The sequence below is a fragment of the Drosophila suzukii genome, chromosome 2L, assembly GCF_043229965.1.
Source record: "Drosophila suzukii chromosome 2L, CBGP_Dsuzu_IsoJpt1.0, whole genome shotgun sequence".
Classification (NCBI taxonomy): Eukaryota; Metazoa; Arthropoda; class Insecta; order Diptera; family Drosophilidae; genus Drosophila; species Drosophila suzukii.
Window position 1 is genome coordinate 13,985,497 of NC_092080.1, and position 18,998 is coordinate 14,004,494.

The window sequence follows — 18,998 nt, forward strand, 5'->3', positions numbered from 1 at the left end:
AAAGGTTTAATTAAGTACTGTCTCTTTTTTTTCAGAGTTATATACTCACTTAATCTGGAAGGAGTTGTTAGTCCCTCGATGATCGAGATCATGACAAAGACAGCCAATAATAAGCGCCAAGCATTCGATTTCGCCAAAGATCTTCCACCATTGCGTGGTCTTTAAATAATATTTTCAATAAATATTTATTTCAAATATAGTTGAAGTTCTTTACTCACAGTTAGAATAGCAAACATCATTTGGGCCACATTGAAGGCATGCCGCCAATTGTGATAGGTAACATTGCGATAGTTTTTCTTGACGCTCAACAGCCAACGGCATAGAACTTCATAGTCAATATGAAAACGTTCCACAAAATCGAGATCCAAAAACATGCGAAGGCAGGCCTAAAAAATAAAACAATATAATAAAATATTTTTGTAATATTTTTATATAGCTTTCCAAGCTTACCTTCAATGTGTCATCATCTTCAAAGTGTATGTCATCGAACTTGAAGTCATGTAGTCGGAAATGTACAGCTGAGGGTACCCGAAGCCGCTAAAAATAAATAATTATATTAAATATTGTAAAGTACTTGAATCGAATTAGGTTTTCATGTCTGAAAGTTTAAATGTCTAATTTGTAAGAACCCACAATATCTCAAAATTTCATAAACTTTAGACCAGAGCCACTTATTTTCCACACCTCAAAGAAAAGGCAGCACGTGCTCGAACCCAAGACACCAACAAGAAAAGAAATAAATTAGGAAAATCTCCCCGCCGGACCTTCATCTGTTTGCTGTCGGCAAATGTAAATGGTGCTATATTAGCCACCAAAGCCAAGAGGTTTATCAAATTTTCTGACATTTTCCGCCAGTGGAAACTGTGGACCGGAAAAAAGGGTTTCCCAGCTTGATGCCATAATCGTCTCTCCGCCTTCGCTTGTTGCAAAAGTAAAGCCTACTATGGCATAATTTTAATTAAAATTAATAACCCAGCATCTTTGTCTGGCGGGCAACTCGACAGGCGGTCATAATTTTCCCAGCATAATTACAGAGAGTGTCCGGCGATGAAGAGCCAGCTTTGGGGAGTAGTCGCACGATTCAGTAGAAAAGTTTCTTTTTGTCATACTTGTGCGAACAAACTAATTACAACTGTCAACACGTTGAAGCTTTTTCTGGGGGGAGGCAAGGGGAAATGGGTGCCAGTGGGACAGCTTGTTGCTGCTGTTTCTGTCACACAGAAATAATAAAAGCATAAAAACCGTGAAGCTAACACTGAAGACAGAGGAGCACTGAGGACAATGCAACAGGGAAGCACATAAAGTGGGTCTCCGGCAGGACACATTAATTTATGGCTCTGCGTAAAAATTAAGAGAGCAAACTAGTGGACGACCTCTTGGCCTCGGGCAAATTAAGTGAGTGCAAATAAAATTAAGCATTTCACTGGCCTCCATACAACGGCACCCGGGAGGGCAATTTAATCCGGAACGGAATGCGAGAATACGAGAATACTACGAGCTGATGGGAACTCACCCGCAGCCGATGAGCCTCGTCCATGGTGGCCGATGCGTGGTAACTGAGCACCTCCAGGGTGACACTCTGCTTGGCCATCGCCACGATGGCCTTCTCGTACATGTGCGTGTTGTGGATGCCCATGCCGCAGAAGATGGCGAACGCCTCCACGAAGTTCTCGTCGTTCTTGGTGAAGTCCTGAGGGAGCAGAAAGAGCAGTTTAAATTAATGATATGTATATTAAGGGAGTTTAATGATACTTACCGAATATTTTTCGAGAATTTTAAGGTTAATAGATAAAGAAAAACTTCAACGGGTTTGACTAATTTGCTCTTGAGTTATTCGAAAGCAATAGGTTCTCTATTTTGCATACAGAGGGAATTTGGATGTTTCTAACTCAGTTGAAAGCTTCCTCAAAAATGTTACTTAAAATCAAGTTGAATTGGTTCTTAAAATATGGTTTTCACAAAAATGTTCTTCAAGTAAGAACATAAACCTCTTAAAATGAGTTGCTTTCGTATAAAGTTGTTATTAAGGTAATTTTGGTTTTAATTTCCTGTGTATTATAATGTTTATAAGTTCCTAGCTCAGTTTAAAATGTTCTCAAAAATGTTACATACAAATCAAGATAAATTTGTTCTTGAATTGCTATTGAAAATGTTCCTTGAGAAAGAACAAAAACAGCTTAAATTGAGTTGCTTTTGTATTCAAAGTTAAGTAGAGGTGATCATAGCAAAAAGACAATTTTTTAGAAAATCTGTAAAATTGAAATATATGTTTTCAGATGTTCTTTCTTGTTTCTCTCTGTGTAGAATATTCTTGTAAACGTTTAGCTAATATACAAAAAGTATTTTAAGTTTCTCGAAAAATTTTTCCCAGTAATTATTGAGTACCATTCCAAAAACATCCCCAGTACTTACCAACTCATTAAACTTGTTGATCAGCTGGATAACACCAATGATCTGTCCCAGGGAGTTCTTAATGGCCATGCAGAGAATAGAACGGTGCTTGAAGCAGGAGTTCTCATCCACACTGGCATCGAAACGATCGTCCTCGTAGGCATTGGGTACATTTACGGTTTCCCCGGTGGTGGCCACATGTCCGGTGATCCCTATGTTGATGGGAAACCGGGATTCGTAGGGACTGGTTCGGGAGGTGGCCTCCTCCTCGCTCAGGTCGTTCGCCTCGAAGTCGAAGACCCGCGAAAAGCTACCCTTATCCGCTTCGTGGACCAGGAGGATCTGGACCCGCTGACACTGGATGAGACTCTGCATGTGGGTAAGGATGCGGAAGACCATGTGCTCGATGGTGCTCTGCTCCTCGAAGATCATACGGGCCAGATCCAGAAGCACTTGGTTCCGCTTGATTTCCAATTGAGATTTCTCATACAGCTGTGCATTTCGCAGTCCAATGCCACAAAACTGCAGATACGAGGCAAAGACCTGTAAAGGGGGATTACCGCAGGGGATTAACATTACTCAAAACAGCAAAAAGTAGAGCTTGCTAAATGCCATAAAAATTATGAGAGAGTCCCAGTGGCAGGCACACATCGGATAATCCCTTATGGCATTTTGCCTGACATTCTGCTAAGCTTTCTTAACAAGTTTCCCCTTTGTTGAATAATGAATGCAATTTGCCAGGCTGGGTGGGTGCAGCTCTTATGCGGCTTTATTCGGAACAAAAGAAACCATCAGACTGCCCCGTCATGTGATCTCCACATGGCCCCATTTGTCCGCTTCCGCATTTGGCTCCCCCCCCCCCCACTGTTCCCATTCAGACCCACTCACCTTTTCATCGATTTCGGAGAAGCACTCGCCATTCATTTTGTTGATGACCTGCGCCACGCCAATCACATCCCCGGCTGAATCCTTGATGGGCATGCAGAGCAAGGCCTTCGTCCGATAGCCGGTCAACGAGTCAATTTCACAATTGAATCGCTCGTCCTGTGGGGAAATTGGGGGAAACGAAATTAATTTGTGCACGAATTAGTTATCCATTTAAATGAGTTTTTGTTGTTAACCTAGGTTTTGTGCACGTAAGCCTTTATTAATGATTTCAATGCTACTTCCTGGTTGCTTTGTATATTTTGAGGAGATTAATTAAATTGATTGTATACAACATAATACAAATCAATCTATATAAAATCTATGCTTTGTCCTTATCCTTATGGTCATTTAAATATTATTTAATACGATTTCAGTCATTCCTTGTTTTCTTATACATTTTGGGATATTAATTTAATTGATTAATATATTGTTGGAGACCCACAATGGAAGGTATCGCTTTATCTGAGCTTTAAAAACAACTTGACTAACTAATCTTACTAGCAATTTATCATTTAATTACTATTAACAATGTATATATTATCCATCTCTTCTCTTTGAAATTCTTCTTAGACATGTTTACTAAATGTTTATCTACCTTTTCTCCCCCAAAATATCACTGATAATAATGCCCGACCAGAACCATGTTCTCTATCAATCTTTCTCCGTTGGACCAGTCTATTTTAGGCCCACTTGGCACACATTCTCCATGATCTATCTGCCTTTCTCCCCCCAGAAATTGGGAGGTTATCAGCTCAGAGACGCCTCCGACTGTCGCTGCCGGCTGACATTTGTTTGGCCAGCCATTTAGCCAAGTCAAAAGTCCACTGGGATCGACTGAAAGATCTGCACCCGAGCGTAACTGGTGAGTCCATAACCATAATAAGCCGCCTCATTCGCACCAAAAATCGTCGGGCTTTCGGTGTATTTTGGGCTCGATTCTCTATTCTCTGGTCTGCTGGTCGCGCTGTCTGGTACCGACGCAAGTGTCAAATTCAGGCCTTTATTAATTGTGCCAACAATCAGGAGATCTCAGATCTGAGGGGTACAAGTACAAGTACAAGCGATCTGTCTGTGCGTCACGTATTTTCAGGCAGTTTATCTACACGCATTGGTTTAGAATGACTAGGGAAAACATTTCAAGGAGCCGCAATTGTTATCGTTAGCCGACCAGCTTAAAGCTGAAAACATATAAAAGCATTGGGACTCCATATCTTGGTGATATAACATGCCTAACACGGCCTTGTCTTGGCGTAAGATTAATTACGCTCCAATTGGCAGACAGGCCGAAGAAAAACTGCCGAAAAAATAGGGGCAAAAAAAAATTGGAAGTGGGCAGTCGGAAGCTGGTAAATGTGAAAAGTGCTGCTTTGCCATCGAGTTCACTGAGCAATATTGAAAACTTAAAGAGCATATATACACACACACTTACACACACATCGCATCCGTATCTGGCACCATAAATCTTACAATCGAATGAATAATCTCCAACTCTCACAGTTGAGGTTGATTTATGACCCAGTTGGCATTCAAATTTGTCAAATTTCCCTCAAGATAGTACTTGTTTTTCGGTACTGACCTGGTAAGCATCTGGTATGTTGACGGGCTCCCCACTCTCGGCCACATGCCCGGCGATTCCGGTGCCCCAGGCCACCCGCACCTCGTCCTGCTGCTCCATCTCCTCCACGGTGCTCCGGGGGCACACATCGAACAGTTTCGAGACGAGGCATCTGAGGGAGAAACGGAATCCAAAGTTGAGAATTATAAATTGTGTTGCAGGGCGAAGTTATCGACCATTGTCATCGGAGACAATGCAAACCTATTGTTATTACACTTAACAAAAAAGAACAAGATATGCAAGGGCAAAAGTAAGAGTTATTCTTAAATAATATATCAACTAAAAAGTGAGCAAAGTACATATCCAAAGTAAGAAAATAATAGATTCCTTGAGTAATACATACCAAAATAACATAAAAAATATTGTTTTTCTTTTAAGAACAGGCATTTTATACCTTATTTTGTACTACTAAGCATGGTATTTAGATCTTCCTTATTAAAAACCATTGGTTTCCCAGTGTATTGCCTACTTTCCTAGCTTTTCTTTTCCTTTTCCTTCGGCTTTAAAAAGTTTTTACCCAACAGTATGCATTTGGCAATGCGCGTGCAGACAATTGCAATTAGTGTTGGCAGCAAAATGGCGTCATACGATGCATACAAAATGGCTGACATGCCCCAATGACCCCTACCCCCACCTACCCCCCTCAAACACCATTCAGGTTTCTACCGGGGTTATGGCATTTATGGGGTAAGTTTCGGGGTATGAGGATTCGCAGCATCCATGCAATGCACTCATAAAATGCCAAAAATAAATGCCATAAAAATGTTGCCAAGACAAAGTTGAAGTTGAGATGCTTCTGCTTCTACTGGGGTGCACTATCCACAATGTCCACAAAAATGCAGCTATATGAAGTCATCAACAAATTGTTGAAAATAAGTGCACGATGTGGAGGACTGGAGCAACTTGGCTGATTGCTATATGCGATGGTCCCAGTCCACTTTTAGGATAATAGAATATGAGTGATTTATGATAGATGGGTGTCTTCACTGCAGTTCTATTTATAAACTAAAACTTAAATATGCGTTTCTGGTATTTAAAGCTTTAAGTTATCCTACAGAAGTTTATCTTTGAAACTTCTTAGAAAACTGCATTAAAAATGGATTTCAAATGGAAATATTTGATACATGTTTAAGTTAATACTTGTTATATAAAAACCACTAAATTTAGTATACAAATAAGTCATCACAAGACCAACAAGTTTCCAGCCACAAATAACCATCATTTAGCATTATTTAGATACTTCTTAAGTCCAATATCACGAAACTTAAACAACGTATGATTGATATTCACAAAAATAATATCTATTTTTAAATTTCTCCAATGATCTAGATCTAGTTCCACTTACTTTTTGAGTCCATCGGGTCCATTGCATCGTCCTTGCACCAAAAACAGAGACCCTCGATCGGCATTCAGCAAAATGGAAACATTCTGTAGTATCTTGTGGCACAAAGTTCGCACCTCCAACTCGTTGCAAATGTCCTTTACCTGGAGGCGGTGACAAACAGAGTCTCATTATTTACACGTCTGATAAGCTTAAATAAGCGGTTGCAATGGAAAGAGAAAGAGCTATTGGGGAAATACAGACTGTGACTGACGTCTTTGGAGTGTTTGCCGATAACAACGTCAATGGGCCGACAACAAAGCCAAATAGGGCCAACAAACAAACAAGTTTGCGGAACTCAACAAATAGTCATCGACGAACTATCGAGATTCGCGCTAACAATCAATTTGATATCTAATGGTTACGCATTCTAGGGAAATTTTACTCATTCATATACTCAGTAACTAAGTACTTAATACTTTTTATATAAAGGGGTGTGTCATATTATTTCTGAATGGCATTTACTAAGAAGTGAGGGGATTTCACATTAAAACTGAATAAGTTATTATTTAAAAAGAAAGATATTTCAGCAGACATTCTCTTTTGTTGGGATCATTAATAAGATTTGATAGAACGTTTTGTTATTTTGTTGAGGTTTTTTGAATATCTTAGGTGGATTTTCGATACCATTCTTAATAACTTGTAAATATATATATTTTTATGTATATTAAAACTCCCTTTACTTACCAGTTCGAAAATCAACTCCTTCTCATCCAGCTGCTTGAGCTCGTTGCGTGACAGCCGCTGTGGTCGCTGATGACAATGATAGTATTGATATTGATGTCCATTTCCGGCTCCACCACTGCCCCCCACTCCGGGTGCCCCGCCCGCTCCACCGGCGCCACTGGTTATGCCCAAACTGCTGCTACCAACGGCCCCGCCCGCCTGGTAATGACTGTGCTGGCTGTGGTGCAGATGCTGATGGTTGTGGTGCTGCTGATGGTGATACTGATACTGTCCTGCCACAACGCCGCCGACGTTCTGCAGATTGCCGCAGCTGCCGCCCACGCCGCCATTGTCCATGGGCGGACCAATGCTCAGGAAAGTGGGCGTGCCATCTATTGTATTGACAATCGGCTTCAGCAGACCGCCGCGCTCAAACTCATGAGCAGAGATTTTTCTACAAGAAAATAATAATAAATAACTCATATTTGTCTAGCAATTTGTCTTTCCTTAAACTTAAAACTCTTGAAAAAAAATCTTAAAAATTGTGAAGCAATTACAGAAAAATATGAAAGATTTTGAGCACTTTAAGCTTATTAACAAAACAAGTCAACACTTTTAATTTAATATTTACATGAAAGTTTTAACAATATCCTGTTAAAATCTTAAAAAGCTCGTAAGTAAAGGTGGAACGTGTACTCTTTTATATTTACAAGCTACTTTGAGCAAACAAAAAATATATGTAATATTGTGTAAAACAAATGTTAAAATATTTTAAAAACGTTCGTTCTTTGCCTGAAGTTTTAAAACTATAGTTTTCTGTCTCTTGATCTTGCCATATTTATATTACCAAAGAATATAATCTCATTTATCTGTTCTTAATTATTATCTTTGCCAAGATTTTAATTAGTTATATAATTTGAGTTACCCCTATTTGATTACTTACCGCACTGGTGTGGTGGCTCCGGATCCGCCCCGCGAGGAGCTCGTCTGTCCATTGGCGTGGGTGGGCGAGGTGCTGCTGACCACATCGTTTCCTGCCGAGGTGGCATGTGAAACCAGCCAGGCATCCACCGTCTGACGTGTGGCTTTCCTGCGGGAAATAGCGTAAAAAAATTCAGTTAGAAAACACATTAAAACCTTATTAAAAATCGCAAATGAATAGCCGCCAGACGACCGAACCATCGCAGCGTTCTATATGCATGTGCCGCATAAAATTGTCTAATAAAATGCCAACTCATAAATATTCAGGCTGCGAGGAAACCCCACAACAGCTGCTCCTTCTCCTGACCAACATGTGTCCTTTGGGGCACGCGCTTTTGGCATAAAACCTTAACCAAACCCCACAAAACATCGGGCAATCACAGCACACAACTCTTTGGTGAGACCAGTGAGGGGAAGTTGGAAAACAAAGCCTAAGCTTTAAACATTCTGGCATTTTAAATTGCCCATATTTAAAATTTAATGAAATTTTGTAAGTACAAGTTATTCAAAAGCGATTCAAACTTATCCTTAAACTAAAAACACAAAGTGTTTTAGCGATTCCAAAGCTTGTTTAAAAACTTTGTGAATATCAAAGTAGGTTTAACATTTTACAAAAAATTTATTTTCGAAATTTAATATATTTATTTTAATATTTCTTCTCCATCTAAAACTAAACGTATAACTCCATCTATAAGGTCGCAAAAAAAGCTATTCAAGGGAGAATGGGACTACTGTTTAGGACATGCGGCATATTCTTATGCAAAGTACACACAACACAGCAGAATGAAGCCTTTTTCAGCCCCATTTAATGACCGCCCCGGAGGCCAAAAAGCGAGAAAAGAACGACGGACGTTGGCCTGCTCCGCTCGACCATGAAAATAAAGCCCAATTTATGCTTTTAGTTGTTAGTGATTTTTATTATGTGTCATAGACAACTGTCGTCCCTTAACCCGCTTTGACGCTTTGCCGCCGGGCTGGCCTAGATGTCCTGCTGTGGCAAAGGCAATTTCCGGTTTATAGCGGAAACGAGCTGTCCCCGCCCATGGCCAAATCCTCACCATCACCATCACCATCTCCATCGCCCATAAATATGGCCGATTGTTTGGCATGCCGGCAGGGTCAACTGACAATGCACTTTCAAATTTAAGAATTTATCCGTTCGATGGGCAAAATACATTATTGGCTCGATGGGTTCATCGCAAAACGCTTGTAGGCAGATGCAATTTATGACTCTACAAGGATTCGGTTAGTTTTCCGTCTGTCTGGCTAATGGAAGAAATATCGATTGCTGATTTGGGATGTTTCACGAGAAATCCGAAATGGTTGGTTTGGGCTTGGTAAAGGATTCTAACTGAACTGCCAAGCAGATTGTGGAATTTTGGGAATTCGGAATGTTATAACATTCTATAGGATTTGTAATTACTTGATTTAAATTCCATTTAATATTTTTCAGTTCATTAATATATATTTAACATTTTCTAGAACATATAAAAAAAAAATACAATAACTATCAAGTAATCCGTGGTAACTTAGAATCGTAAGAGAAAATTCTAAATTAAAATTCCATTAATTCCAAGGGTATAAAATGATCTACCTATACAACTTTCTTTTAAATATACGGGCTGTAATCTTTCTGGGTTCCCTTAATGATTTTATACTGTCTAAACATTCTAACTAATCTCCAAATTAGTGACTAAAGTGTGAGAACCTTACCTCACCTTAAATAATCCTGTACAAACTCCTTAGAAATGAAAAAAAAGTTCCTATAAAATTATCTATAAATATTTCCTTTAAATACAAGAGGCTGTAATTTTTCTGGGTTCCCTTACTAATTTTATAATATCAAAACATCCTAACTTATCTCAAAACCTCAACTCACCTTATAAAATAACACGGATCAAATTCCTGATAAATGAAAAAATACCTATAAAATGGTCTATACATTTTTCCTTTAAACATAGGAGGGTGTAATCTTTCTGGGTTCCCATACTAATTTTATAATAACTAAACATTCTTGCTAATCCCCGAAATCTGAGTAAAGTGTTAAAACCTCGCCTCTCCTTATATTCGTGTAAAAATTCCTTATAAATGAAAAAAAACTTCCTATAGAATAATCTATACATACTTCCATTAAATACAAGAGAATGTACTCTTTCCGGGTTCCCTTACTAATTTTAAAATATTTAAACAATTTAATTAGTCTTCAAATTACTGACTATATCGTTAAAACCCCGACTTACCTTATAAAATAATCCTGTACAAATTCCTGATTCTCATCCAACCAGGCCTCCATCCGCGCGTGCTCCGGATCGTAGGGTCTGTGGTGCTGTGGGGAGTTTCCTGGGTGGTGATAGTGGTGCTGGTACTGGTACTGGTACTGTTGCACCTGATACTGCTGCTGCTGTTGCTGCGGGAATACGGATGCTGGATGTCCGCCGGCGGTGGCAGAGGAGGAGGATCCGTTGGTGGCGGAGGCGGAGGCGGAGGAGGGCGGGGCTTGGCCGGAGTGGCTCAGCGGCTGATAGTGGGCGGGGAGTGGCTGCTGCTGGGCGAGGGGCAGGGGGACACCGGCGTGGCGTGTGGCGATGAGCAGCGAGTGCTCGCTGGACCCGTAGCCGCCGTACCCCGTGCCCCCCTGCTCCGCGTTCATCCTGCCAGACGGCTGGAATTGGAGCGGCGTCGTCGCTGGCTCCTCGATGCTCCGCAAATGCAGGCCTGCAACGAGGAAGGATTAATGGAAAGATTAATAATTAATTCGCTTTATGTGGAGTTTAAATTTTGGATTTCTGCAGCCCACATATTTGATATCCGTACACCGTTGTATAAATAAAAGAGGTTAAATTTCAGGAACAAATTGGGTATTTATTTCCGGAATAAATCTAGGAAATTTATTGTCAAGACAAAAATCATAAGTTATGGCTCAATTTGTGTGACAGAAAACCAAAGATAATTTTTAATGGGAAAATCTTTAAGTTTAAAAAAGTCTTAAGCAGAAAGTCCTTATAAAGTACGCATGTTTTCAGTTTTTAGAGAATTTATATTAATTGTATTTATATTAATTTAATTTAAAAATCCTTTTAAAAGGTCATACTTAAGACTCCTTTTTGCCCCGTGTGTAATTTGCCTGCTGCATGTGCTGACAGTTTTATGAGCTTTCTGCCATCTCATTCCCGCCTGACTCGGTATTTGCATTGCAAATGGGTCATATTCTTTAGGGGAAGTCACACTTGGCACGTGACCGCGGCCACGCCCCTCTCTACGACCCTGGCAACTGACATGGCTTTCATTTTTTCAGCTTTTCCGCTGCTTTCTTTTCAATTTCAGCAATTTGACTGCGAGAGAAAATCACATAAATTTGTTCAATTGCTTTTACAGCTCATCAATTTGATGCCATCTCTGTCGCTCCTTGAACAATTAAGTGTCAAGGAGCGACTTTTAAGGGAATTCACTCAGACTTTAACACACAGCTGTGTGGTATATGTATGGCATGGCAAACGCGGCGTATACGTAACGCCATAAATAACAGTGACAGTTGAGGCCCCCAAAAGTGTTTCAGTTAACATTAACCGGAAATATTGGCAATTTCCTTGAAATATTGACTCCGTGTGTGCATGTGGGGGAGTGTCTGGCGTCTGTAATGGCAGCATTGAGGGCCTGATTAAGTGCTAAAAATAGATATAAATACGACAACGAGTAACCCACTGATGAATGTCTCAAGGATGCGAGGGAGGACTTCCTTCTTATATCCTTCTCTATATTTTCCCCATTCGTTGTTTGTGTGTCTGACTTACTTATTCTATAGAAAATATGATTTATGTGATGCTTTTTTGGACTCACACAAAAGAAATAAACAAACGACTTGTTCCTGTCGCCTGACAATTTGACTTTCGGGCTAAGCTGCTAGACAATAAAAGCCAAGGATATTTTGTTGGCTTAAATGCGTTGGAGTAGTCAATCTTTGGCTAGAGTAGATAAGGATATATTTTGTATCTATTATATATATTATATATATTCACATCACTCCACATTTCTTTGAAATGGATTATTAATTTGAATTTATAGCAGACAATATTTAATTGGAATTTATCTGAACATACTTTACTTGCGGGCACTTTGGCGTCGCCATTTAATATTCACTTTAGTATTTATTTCAGCTTCTCCCCCATGATTTGTACCCCCAAGAATTTCCCTGTGCAGACATAAATTTCGATGTTAAGCATCTGGAGGGTTTCGCTCCCCCTCCTCTTTTGGGTACTAGATACTTTTCGTTGGTCTTTCGCTTTTTAGCTTGCCAATAAGTTGAAAGTCGGCTACTTAGTGTTGCAGTGGGGAATTTATATGGAAAGACTAGAAGACCGGCTCACTGAACAGCGCACACATGCCACCCATGTAAGGCACACCCCTTTTGAGGGAAAGGGAATTTAATCTTTTAAGCTGCATTTGCCTTGCACACACATCCAACATCCAACATGCAACATGCTTAAGCTGCTGCAAAACATTTGGCGCAGAGCACAAGCACTTTTCCACCCATCCATCCCGAATTCCTTTGGCTTTCCTGCCATTTCCTGCACTCGAAGTCAAATGACAAGTTGACAGAGTCGTGTGGGAGGTGTTTGTGCCACCTACCACCCACTGTTGCCAGTTTCCTATTTTCATTGCTGCCGCCAACACTTTGCTGCGGTTTGATGCGTCAGCTTTATGTAAGACATTCATATGGCTCCTCAGCCAACTTTGGCCCCCCGAATCCCTTTCTTTTCCTCTGAGTGTATGCGTATGTGTGGCTGTGTCAGGCGAATGGCAAATTTTTATACAACATTTGTAATGGAATTTTACTTTTAGCAGGAAAAAGCAAGGATCAAGCGTTGTCTGAGATATGATAACAAATTTAATACTCTTTGGGAATGACATTAATTTGATTTACATTGTATGTGATAATGGGAATAAGTTGACACGAGTTTAAATAGAATTTTTAGTAAATTTATTTAATCCTTAAAATGAAATAAACTGGTTTATCATGAGAAGTTGTTAAAGATGTGACATACTACATCTTTAAAGGTTAACAGGTAAAAAGTATTTTTTAGTATATTCCACTCAGTGGCGAATCCAGAAATTGCTTGTGGGGATATACAAAAATATGATTAGTAGAAATCAAAAATTTGGAATAAGAAACATATTACGTATACTTTTTACCCGAGTGGGGGGATCAATTCGCCAATCCCCTCCTCCCGTTAATAAAATACTAAAAATAGTAGATATAACTATGAAATTGTAGTATTTTATCCACAGATTGATTTATTCTGTTAATAATACCCAATCAAACCAGGTTTTTGCCAAAGGTTCATGATATAATTGATAATATCACCATAGTGGGATATAAAAAAAAAAATATGTTGAGTAGAAATACAAAATTTGGAATAAAATACATATTACATATACTTTTTAACCCGAGGAGGGGGATCTATCCCCCAAAACAAAACTAAGAAATTGTAATATTTCAACTACAGATTGATGTATTCTGTTAATAATACCCAATAAAATCACGTTTTTGCCAAAGGTTCATGATATAATTGATAAGATCACCATATAAAGAGTATGTTTCCACACACAACACCCCATATATCTGCAAATGCTCGCTTGCATACATGCATGGACCAGTGTGTAAATGGCATTGTTGCTTTTGAGTGCAGCCAAATGCAAATTGAAAGTTGGCAAATGTACAAAAGAGAACCATTTTTTTGCTGCCATTCGGATCGATGTTGGGTAGCTGAAAGGCGGAAAAACGGAAAAGCGGAAGTGGGTTTGGGTTTGGGGGAAAAGGAGGAAAGCTTCTGGGTATGAAATAAGCACGCTTGTTCTTTTCTGTTCTTTTGGTCTCTTGTTGTTTTCCTGCATTGTTTGTCCTGAAGTTTTGTGTGACAAAATATTTATGCAAATTCGAGACATGACCAAAACTTTTCTTTTCTGCCACTTTCTCACCTGTTGTAGCTGGGATTACTTCAGAATGATGTTGTATCTGAGGACTATGGCTGGGTGTTTGCTGTTGTTGTTGTTGTTGCTGGTGGTGCTCTTGTTGTAGCTGCTGCTGTTGTTGTTGTTGTTGCTTGCTGTTTTTGTTTTTATTTTTGTAGCGACAACCACGAAATCGACACATACTTGCCGCTTGGCCCATGGGGCCCGCCAGCAATGCGAATGTTAAACCCTCCGTTTTAATGAATTGAATTTTGTCAAACTTGAGCAATTCAGCCGCGTAACGTAAATTGTATTTTTTAGCCGCTGTTGTTGTTGTTGTGGTATTTGAAGTTGTGGAATCAATTTTGTTGATTTTACTGCCGCCAAATGGCCGCAGGATGTTGTCAACCAATTGATATTGTCGAATTTTCGATTAATTTGCACACTTTTGTTGCGGTCGCTTCTGTTTCGGTTCACTTTCATAATAACTTATTTACTTTGTCAATTATTCAGTTAGCGAGAGTTTAAAAGTTTTATCAAGACCTGTTGGAGTTTCGGTTTTGAATAAATAAATATGTTTATGCATGACCCAAAGTTCACGTGAAAACTTTGCAGACAAAAAAGTTTTTGGACCAACTATTTAGCAGAGTAACTCGACAGTTTCCTTCCCTCTAACAACACCAGTTTTATCTCATTTTCCCGGCAGTTTTCAAAAGCTTTATCGTCGGCGATTTTCCCATGTGTCGAGAGAGAGGCAATTCAATTAACGCTTTTTGGGGTCGCCAATGGGGTTATCGTGGGGAAAGGGCCACACAGACAGGCCGCCAATTGATGAGCAAACAAGACCCCCAAATGTCGCGGGAAATTCGAGCGGTAGAGGGACAGACGGTGCTGCACAAGCACACGTAGGCCATAGTAAAATGTCAGTTAAGTAAAATAAACATCGCTGGAACGTCAACAGTGCCAATACCCAAAAGCCAATGGCAAACAATGGCAGGAAAGTGCGACGAGAGTGGGTATAAACGGGATAAATGGACGGGAATGCTCTGAAAGGATTGTTGTGGCTTGCGGTCAAGCAGATTTTAATTGCGAATAGGTATTTATTAAGTAATTGAAAAAAGCACTTTGGATTTCCATTTAATTTGGCATCAAAATGTATTTATTATCTCTCAGCCTGTTTGCGAAAATTGTTCTTTTAACAATGAATATTTGTATAATGATTGAAGTGTTTCGTGGAAAAGCGCGATTTTATTGGATAAAGTGTATTTCATTAAAAAGCCATTTGTATTGCATAAAAAAAAGGTGAAAAAACCAGTGGTTCGTAAAAAAAAGTGCGATTTTGTCGGAAAAAGTTTAATTCAGTATTTTATTAAAAAAGGACCATAAAGCTAGTCAGCAAAAAATTGATAAAAAGTGTAATTAAACTAAGCATAGGCATGCACCAAAAAACAATATATAAAATTCCATAAAAAAGGTTAGTTGGTAAAATAAAAATTTAATTTGTTAAACAGATACGAATAGATAAATTATTTTCTTGAAGACTTTTTAAAAAATGGGGAATTAAATTTACTTAAACTGGTAACTGGTTTTCATTTATAGTTCACTTTTTACAGACTTCTTGTCACAGCTTATAAACCCTATTGCACAATGGTAATCCTAGGGAAATGCGTTCCCACAACTCGACTCAATTGGGTGGCCCATTGACTTTCGTTTGTTTTTGGCAACCAATCCACCAATAGTCTGCTCTCTAGCAAACCACCTTTCATTCACTTTTCATCCGGTTTTCACAATTTCCCAGCTTCTGCCGCACTTCCTCCACCCACGACAAACAGTCCGCAAGTTTGACAATTTTGGTATTGAATTTAGTGAGTGCAACTTGCCATGAGCAGATCTTCACCGATTTGGTTTCAATCGCTCACGCAGACCCCTCTTCGGTTTTTCAACTGACAGCTGTTGCTTGACAGGGGCCAGCGATAGTTGACAGCGGAAATGATTTAATTTCCGTTCGGCAACAATGGAAAATCATCGTGCTGCGTTTGGCAGCTGTGAAGTGTGAAAGGATTGCACAACTTGAAACTGAAACTATGTATATTTCTGCTTTTGTTCGCATTTGAATAGACAATGAGTTTGAGCTGATGACGGGCAAAGTTGCAGTTGAGTGTTAAATCTGTTGATTTTACCAATGCTGCCCCAAGAATATTAACATATACTGGGGAAAATTCATTGCTAGCTCAATTGAAAATATGAAATATTTAAGCACCTCCCATAAGCATACAAAAGAAAGTTCATTTTATACTCAATAAATAAAATACTGCTTCTGATAACCACAAGCCTCAACAAATCAATCATACATATATGTGATTCCTAATGAAAAATTCACTGTAACTATTGCTCAACCCAGTTCATATTAAATTCTTTGTGGCTCACAAAGCTCTGGTCAACTTGATATGCCCCATTACTCATACGCAACGTTGTCTGGCCATCAAGCATACGCACCGTTGTTGCTTCTCTTTATTTTTCGCCATCCTTTTTGCATTTCTATCTTTGTACACCTAGCAACTGGTAGCCAAAGGAGAGAGGACCCAAAAAAAAAGTGACAAAAACTATTTTTATGCCAACGAGAACAAATGGGAAACAGAAAGTACTCTCGCACAGACAGACCTCGGTGGCTTACATTATGTCAATAGCATAGGGAAGGTAGGTAGAATTTTGATGAAGGGTGGAGGCATGGTGGGGGTCAGTCTGGATAAGCAAACGATGTTCATTAGTGGCGCACGCCATACAGAGGGAAAAATTCCGTAATATTTCAATTGAAAATGAATATTTTTAACCTTTAATGTACCTAATATTCGGTATTAAGCTAGTTTTGCTAAGATGGGGAATTAAAAAAAAATATTTTTCATAGAATATGTCATCCGCTTTATAGGTTTTTCGACTTTTTTAGGTAACCAACTGGTTATATTCTTTTTCCCTTTAATATACCTAATATTTTATATTAAGCTGGTTATACTTAGATGGGGAACTTCTTAAAAATGTTTTTTATAGATTAGCCCATCTGCTTTATAGGTTTTTCCATCTTTTTAGGTATTCAACTGGTTACATTATTTTTTCCAAGTGCACCATTTCTGTGAAACTCAATTCGGTTTGGTCTGCATTTGGCTGACACCGTTGATAGTGGCACAAAAGGCGGGCCAGATAACAGATAACAAAGCCATATACTATATATATCTACGCGTGTATCGTTGTCTGTGCCTCCGTCGCCGGGTATCTATGTATCTGTGTATCTGTACCCCGTTTTCATGGGTATTTGTGGCAATGCAAACAAGCGGGGGCAAGATGGCGTAAGCCATCGAGGAGCGGAAAAGCCAAAAGGGGCAGGTTGAGGCGGGAAAAACTGTCATTAGGCGGCGGCGTTGGCGCGTCATGAACTAGCAAACGGCGATTAGTGAAGGAAAAACAGGCAAAAAAAAATACTGAAAAGGACGAATCGAAATGCTATTTGCATTCTGGTAACGCTCGAATTGACGGCCTGGATCAATAACCTGTTGCTGGCCAAAGAGATGGATAAATAGCTACCACAATATTATTCTTTTTAGCATTTGCTTGTGAATTATGTTACTTGTCCCACATAACACGAAAAACAAAGAGCGAGAGTGCGGTATGAGAGAGAGCTGGCAATTTAAATTGAATAAATAAATAAATCTCATTATCACATGTGGCTCGTGTGTTCAATTATATTATCAGCTTGGTAAACATCGAAAAAGTCAGGGAGTCAAAAGGGGTGAAAAAGGGGGTAAAACGACACCCCCACGCACTTGATGAGCTCAAGTTTCACACATGTTTGATAACTTATCAAAAAAAAAAGGCAGCTAACTGATATAAACAAAATTACCTAGATTAAAAGTCTGGAATATACAAATTTTAAAGAATGAAACGCAATTTAACATAACAGTAACTCAAAAACAGTATAAAGTTATGTATCCCAGAGATATGAAATACAAACATAGCCCACATATGTGCCATACAGCTCACTTTTATTATTGGCAGTCAATATTTTAATATACACAGTTTATTTATATATGAACGTATGCATATTGTAACTACGCGTACTCATGCATGGCCCCAAGGTCACAGAGGGGAAAAAAGTTATCCAAATGGCAGCCATAAACGGATCTCATTTGTCTGGCGGCAAAAGGCAAACTCTGAGGGGCGAATATGGCAAAACATTAATATTATACAACTGGTGGGACCCACTATTACGCAGCAGGCAAGTAAAAAAGTAAGCATACACGAAAAGAGCATTAAAATGGTTAAAAACATATTTAATAAAGATCATTTTAATGACAAGCAACTGGGATATGTTTCCATATTAATGTTGATAGTTACAATATCAATTATTTTGGAAACTATAATATATTTAATAACTTTTTTATGCCATTTAAGTTACAATTTCTATGGGTTTCATTACTAGAAAAAGCCAAAGCCATCAAATAAATTTCGCCAATTCGAATTGAAGCCAACTCAATTTTAAAACCGAATTCTCTGAGCTATCAAAACCATTTATTGAACCCCACGTAATCCCATTACAGATGAGAGAAATGTAGGAGAGACTATCTAATTGCATGTTGTTCGAACGAATGGCTTTAATTAAAGTCAGCTTTTATGACGCCAATGCAAGTGTTATTTATTTCCCGCTCGCATTTAATGGCTAAGCGAAACATTAAAGTCCAGCCGACCACGGGGCGTATGAGCAACTTTCTATTCTCCTGTGGCAGGCCAACTCCCCGAGCTTCATTTTTGCTGCGTATCGCATTTCCAATTTGAACGCATCCGCAGACATAAAAAAAAAAGAGAAAAGGAAGAAGCCAGCTACAAAATGCTGTCAGCTACTTGAGCAAGATTTTCAATTTACTTCCACTGGCTAAGGGAAACCCCAGACGCCTTTTTCTCCTTTACTTTGTTAGCCTGATGAAGAAATATTGAAATTGTATGCGCGAGCAAAAGGCGTCGCCAGTTAGTTCCCATCATAAATCTCTTGTGCGGCCAACTTATTACACTTCTTTTTTTTCTGAAGCGGATTATGTGACA

At 39.1% G+C, this 18,998-nt stretch overlaps 1 protein-coding gene across 3 annotated transcripts in view; it reads right to left on the bottom strand.

Annotated features, from left to right (window-relative positions):
* Positions 1–18,998, bottom strand: part of Pde11 (Phosphodiesterase 11) — a 45,927-nt gene that overhangs the window by 1,830 nt on the left and 25,099 nt on the right. For 2 of the 3 annotated variants that reach the window (XM_036812817.3, XM_036812819.3), the window contains exons 1-12: positions 13,938–14,397; positions 10,202–10,676; positions 7,924–8,070; positions 7,002–7,434; positions 6,279–6,418; positions 4,895–5,045; positions 3,280–3,435; positions 2,413–2,934; positions 1,514–1,690; positions 451–537; positions 219–386; positions 50–159 (exon numbers count right to left, since the gene is read on the bottom strand). In XM_036812817.3, the coding sequence (XP_036668712.3) occupies positions 50–159; positions 219–386; positions 451–537; positions 1,514–1,690; positions 2,413–2,934; positions 3,280–3,435; positions 4,895–5,045; positions 6,279–6,418; positions 7,002–7,434; positions 7,924–8,070; positions 10,202–10,676; positions 13,938–14,130 (2,759 nt within the window). In that variant the 5' untranslated portion in view covers positions 14,131–14,397. Of the gene's footprint in view, positions 1–49; positions 160–218; positions 387–450; positions 538–1,513; positions 1,691–2,412; positions 2,935–3,279; positions 3,436–4,894; positions 5,046–6,278; positions 6,419–7,001; positions 7,435–7,923; positions 8,071–10,201; positions 10,677–13,937; positions 14,398–18,998 lie in introns of those variants that run through there. The other variant, XM_036812818.3, reaches the window with a different exon arrangement.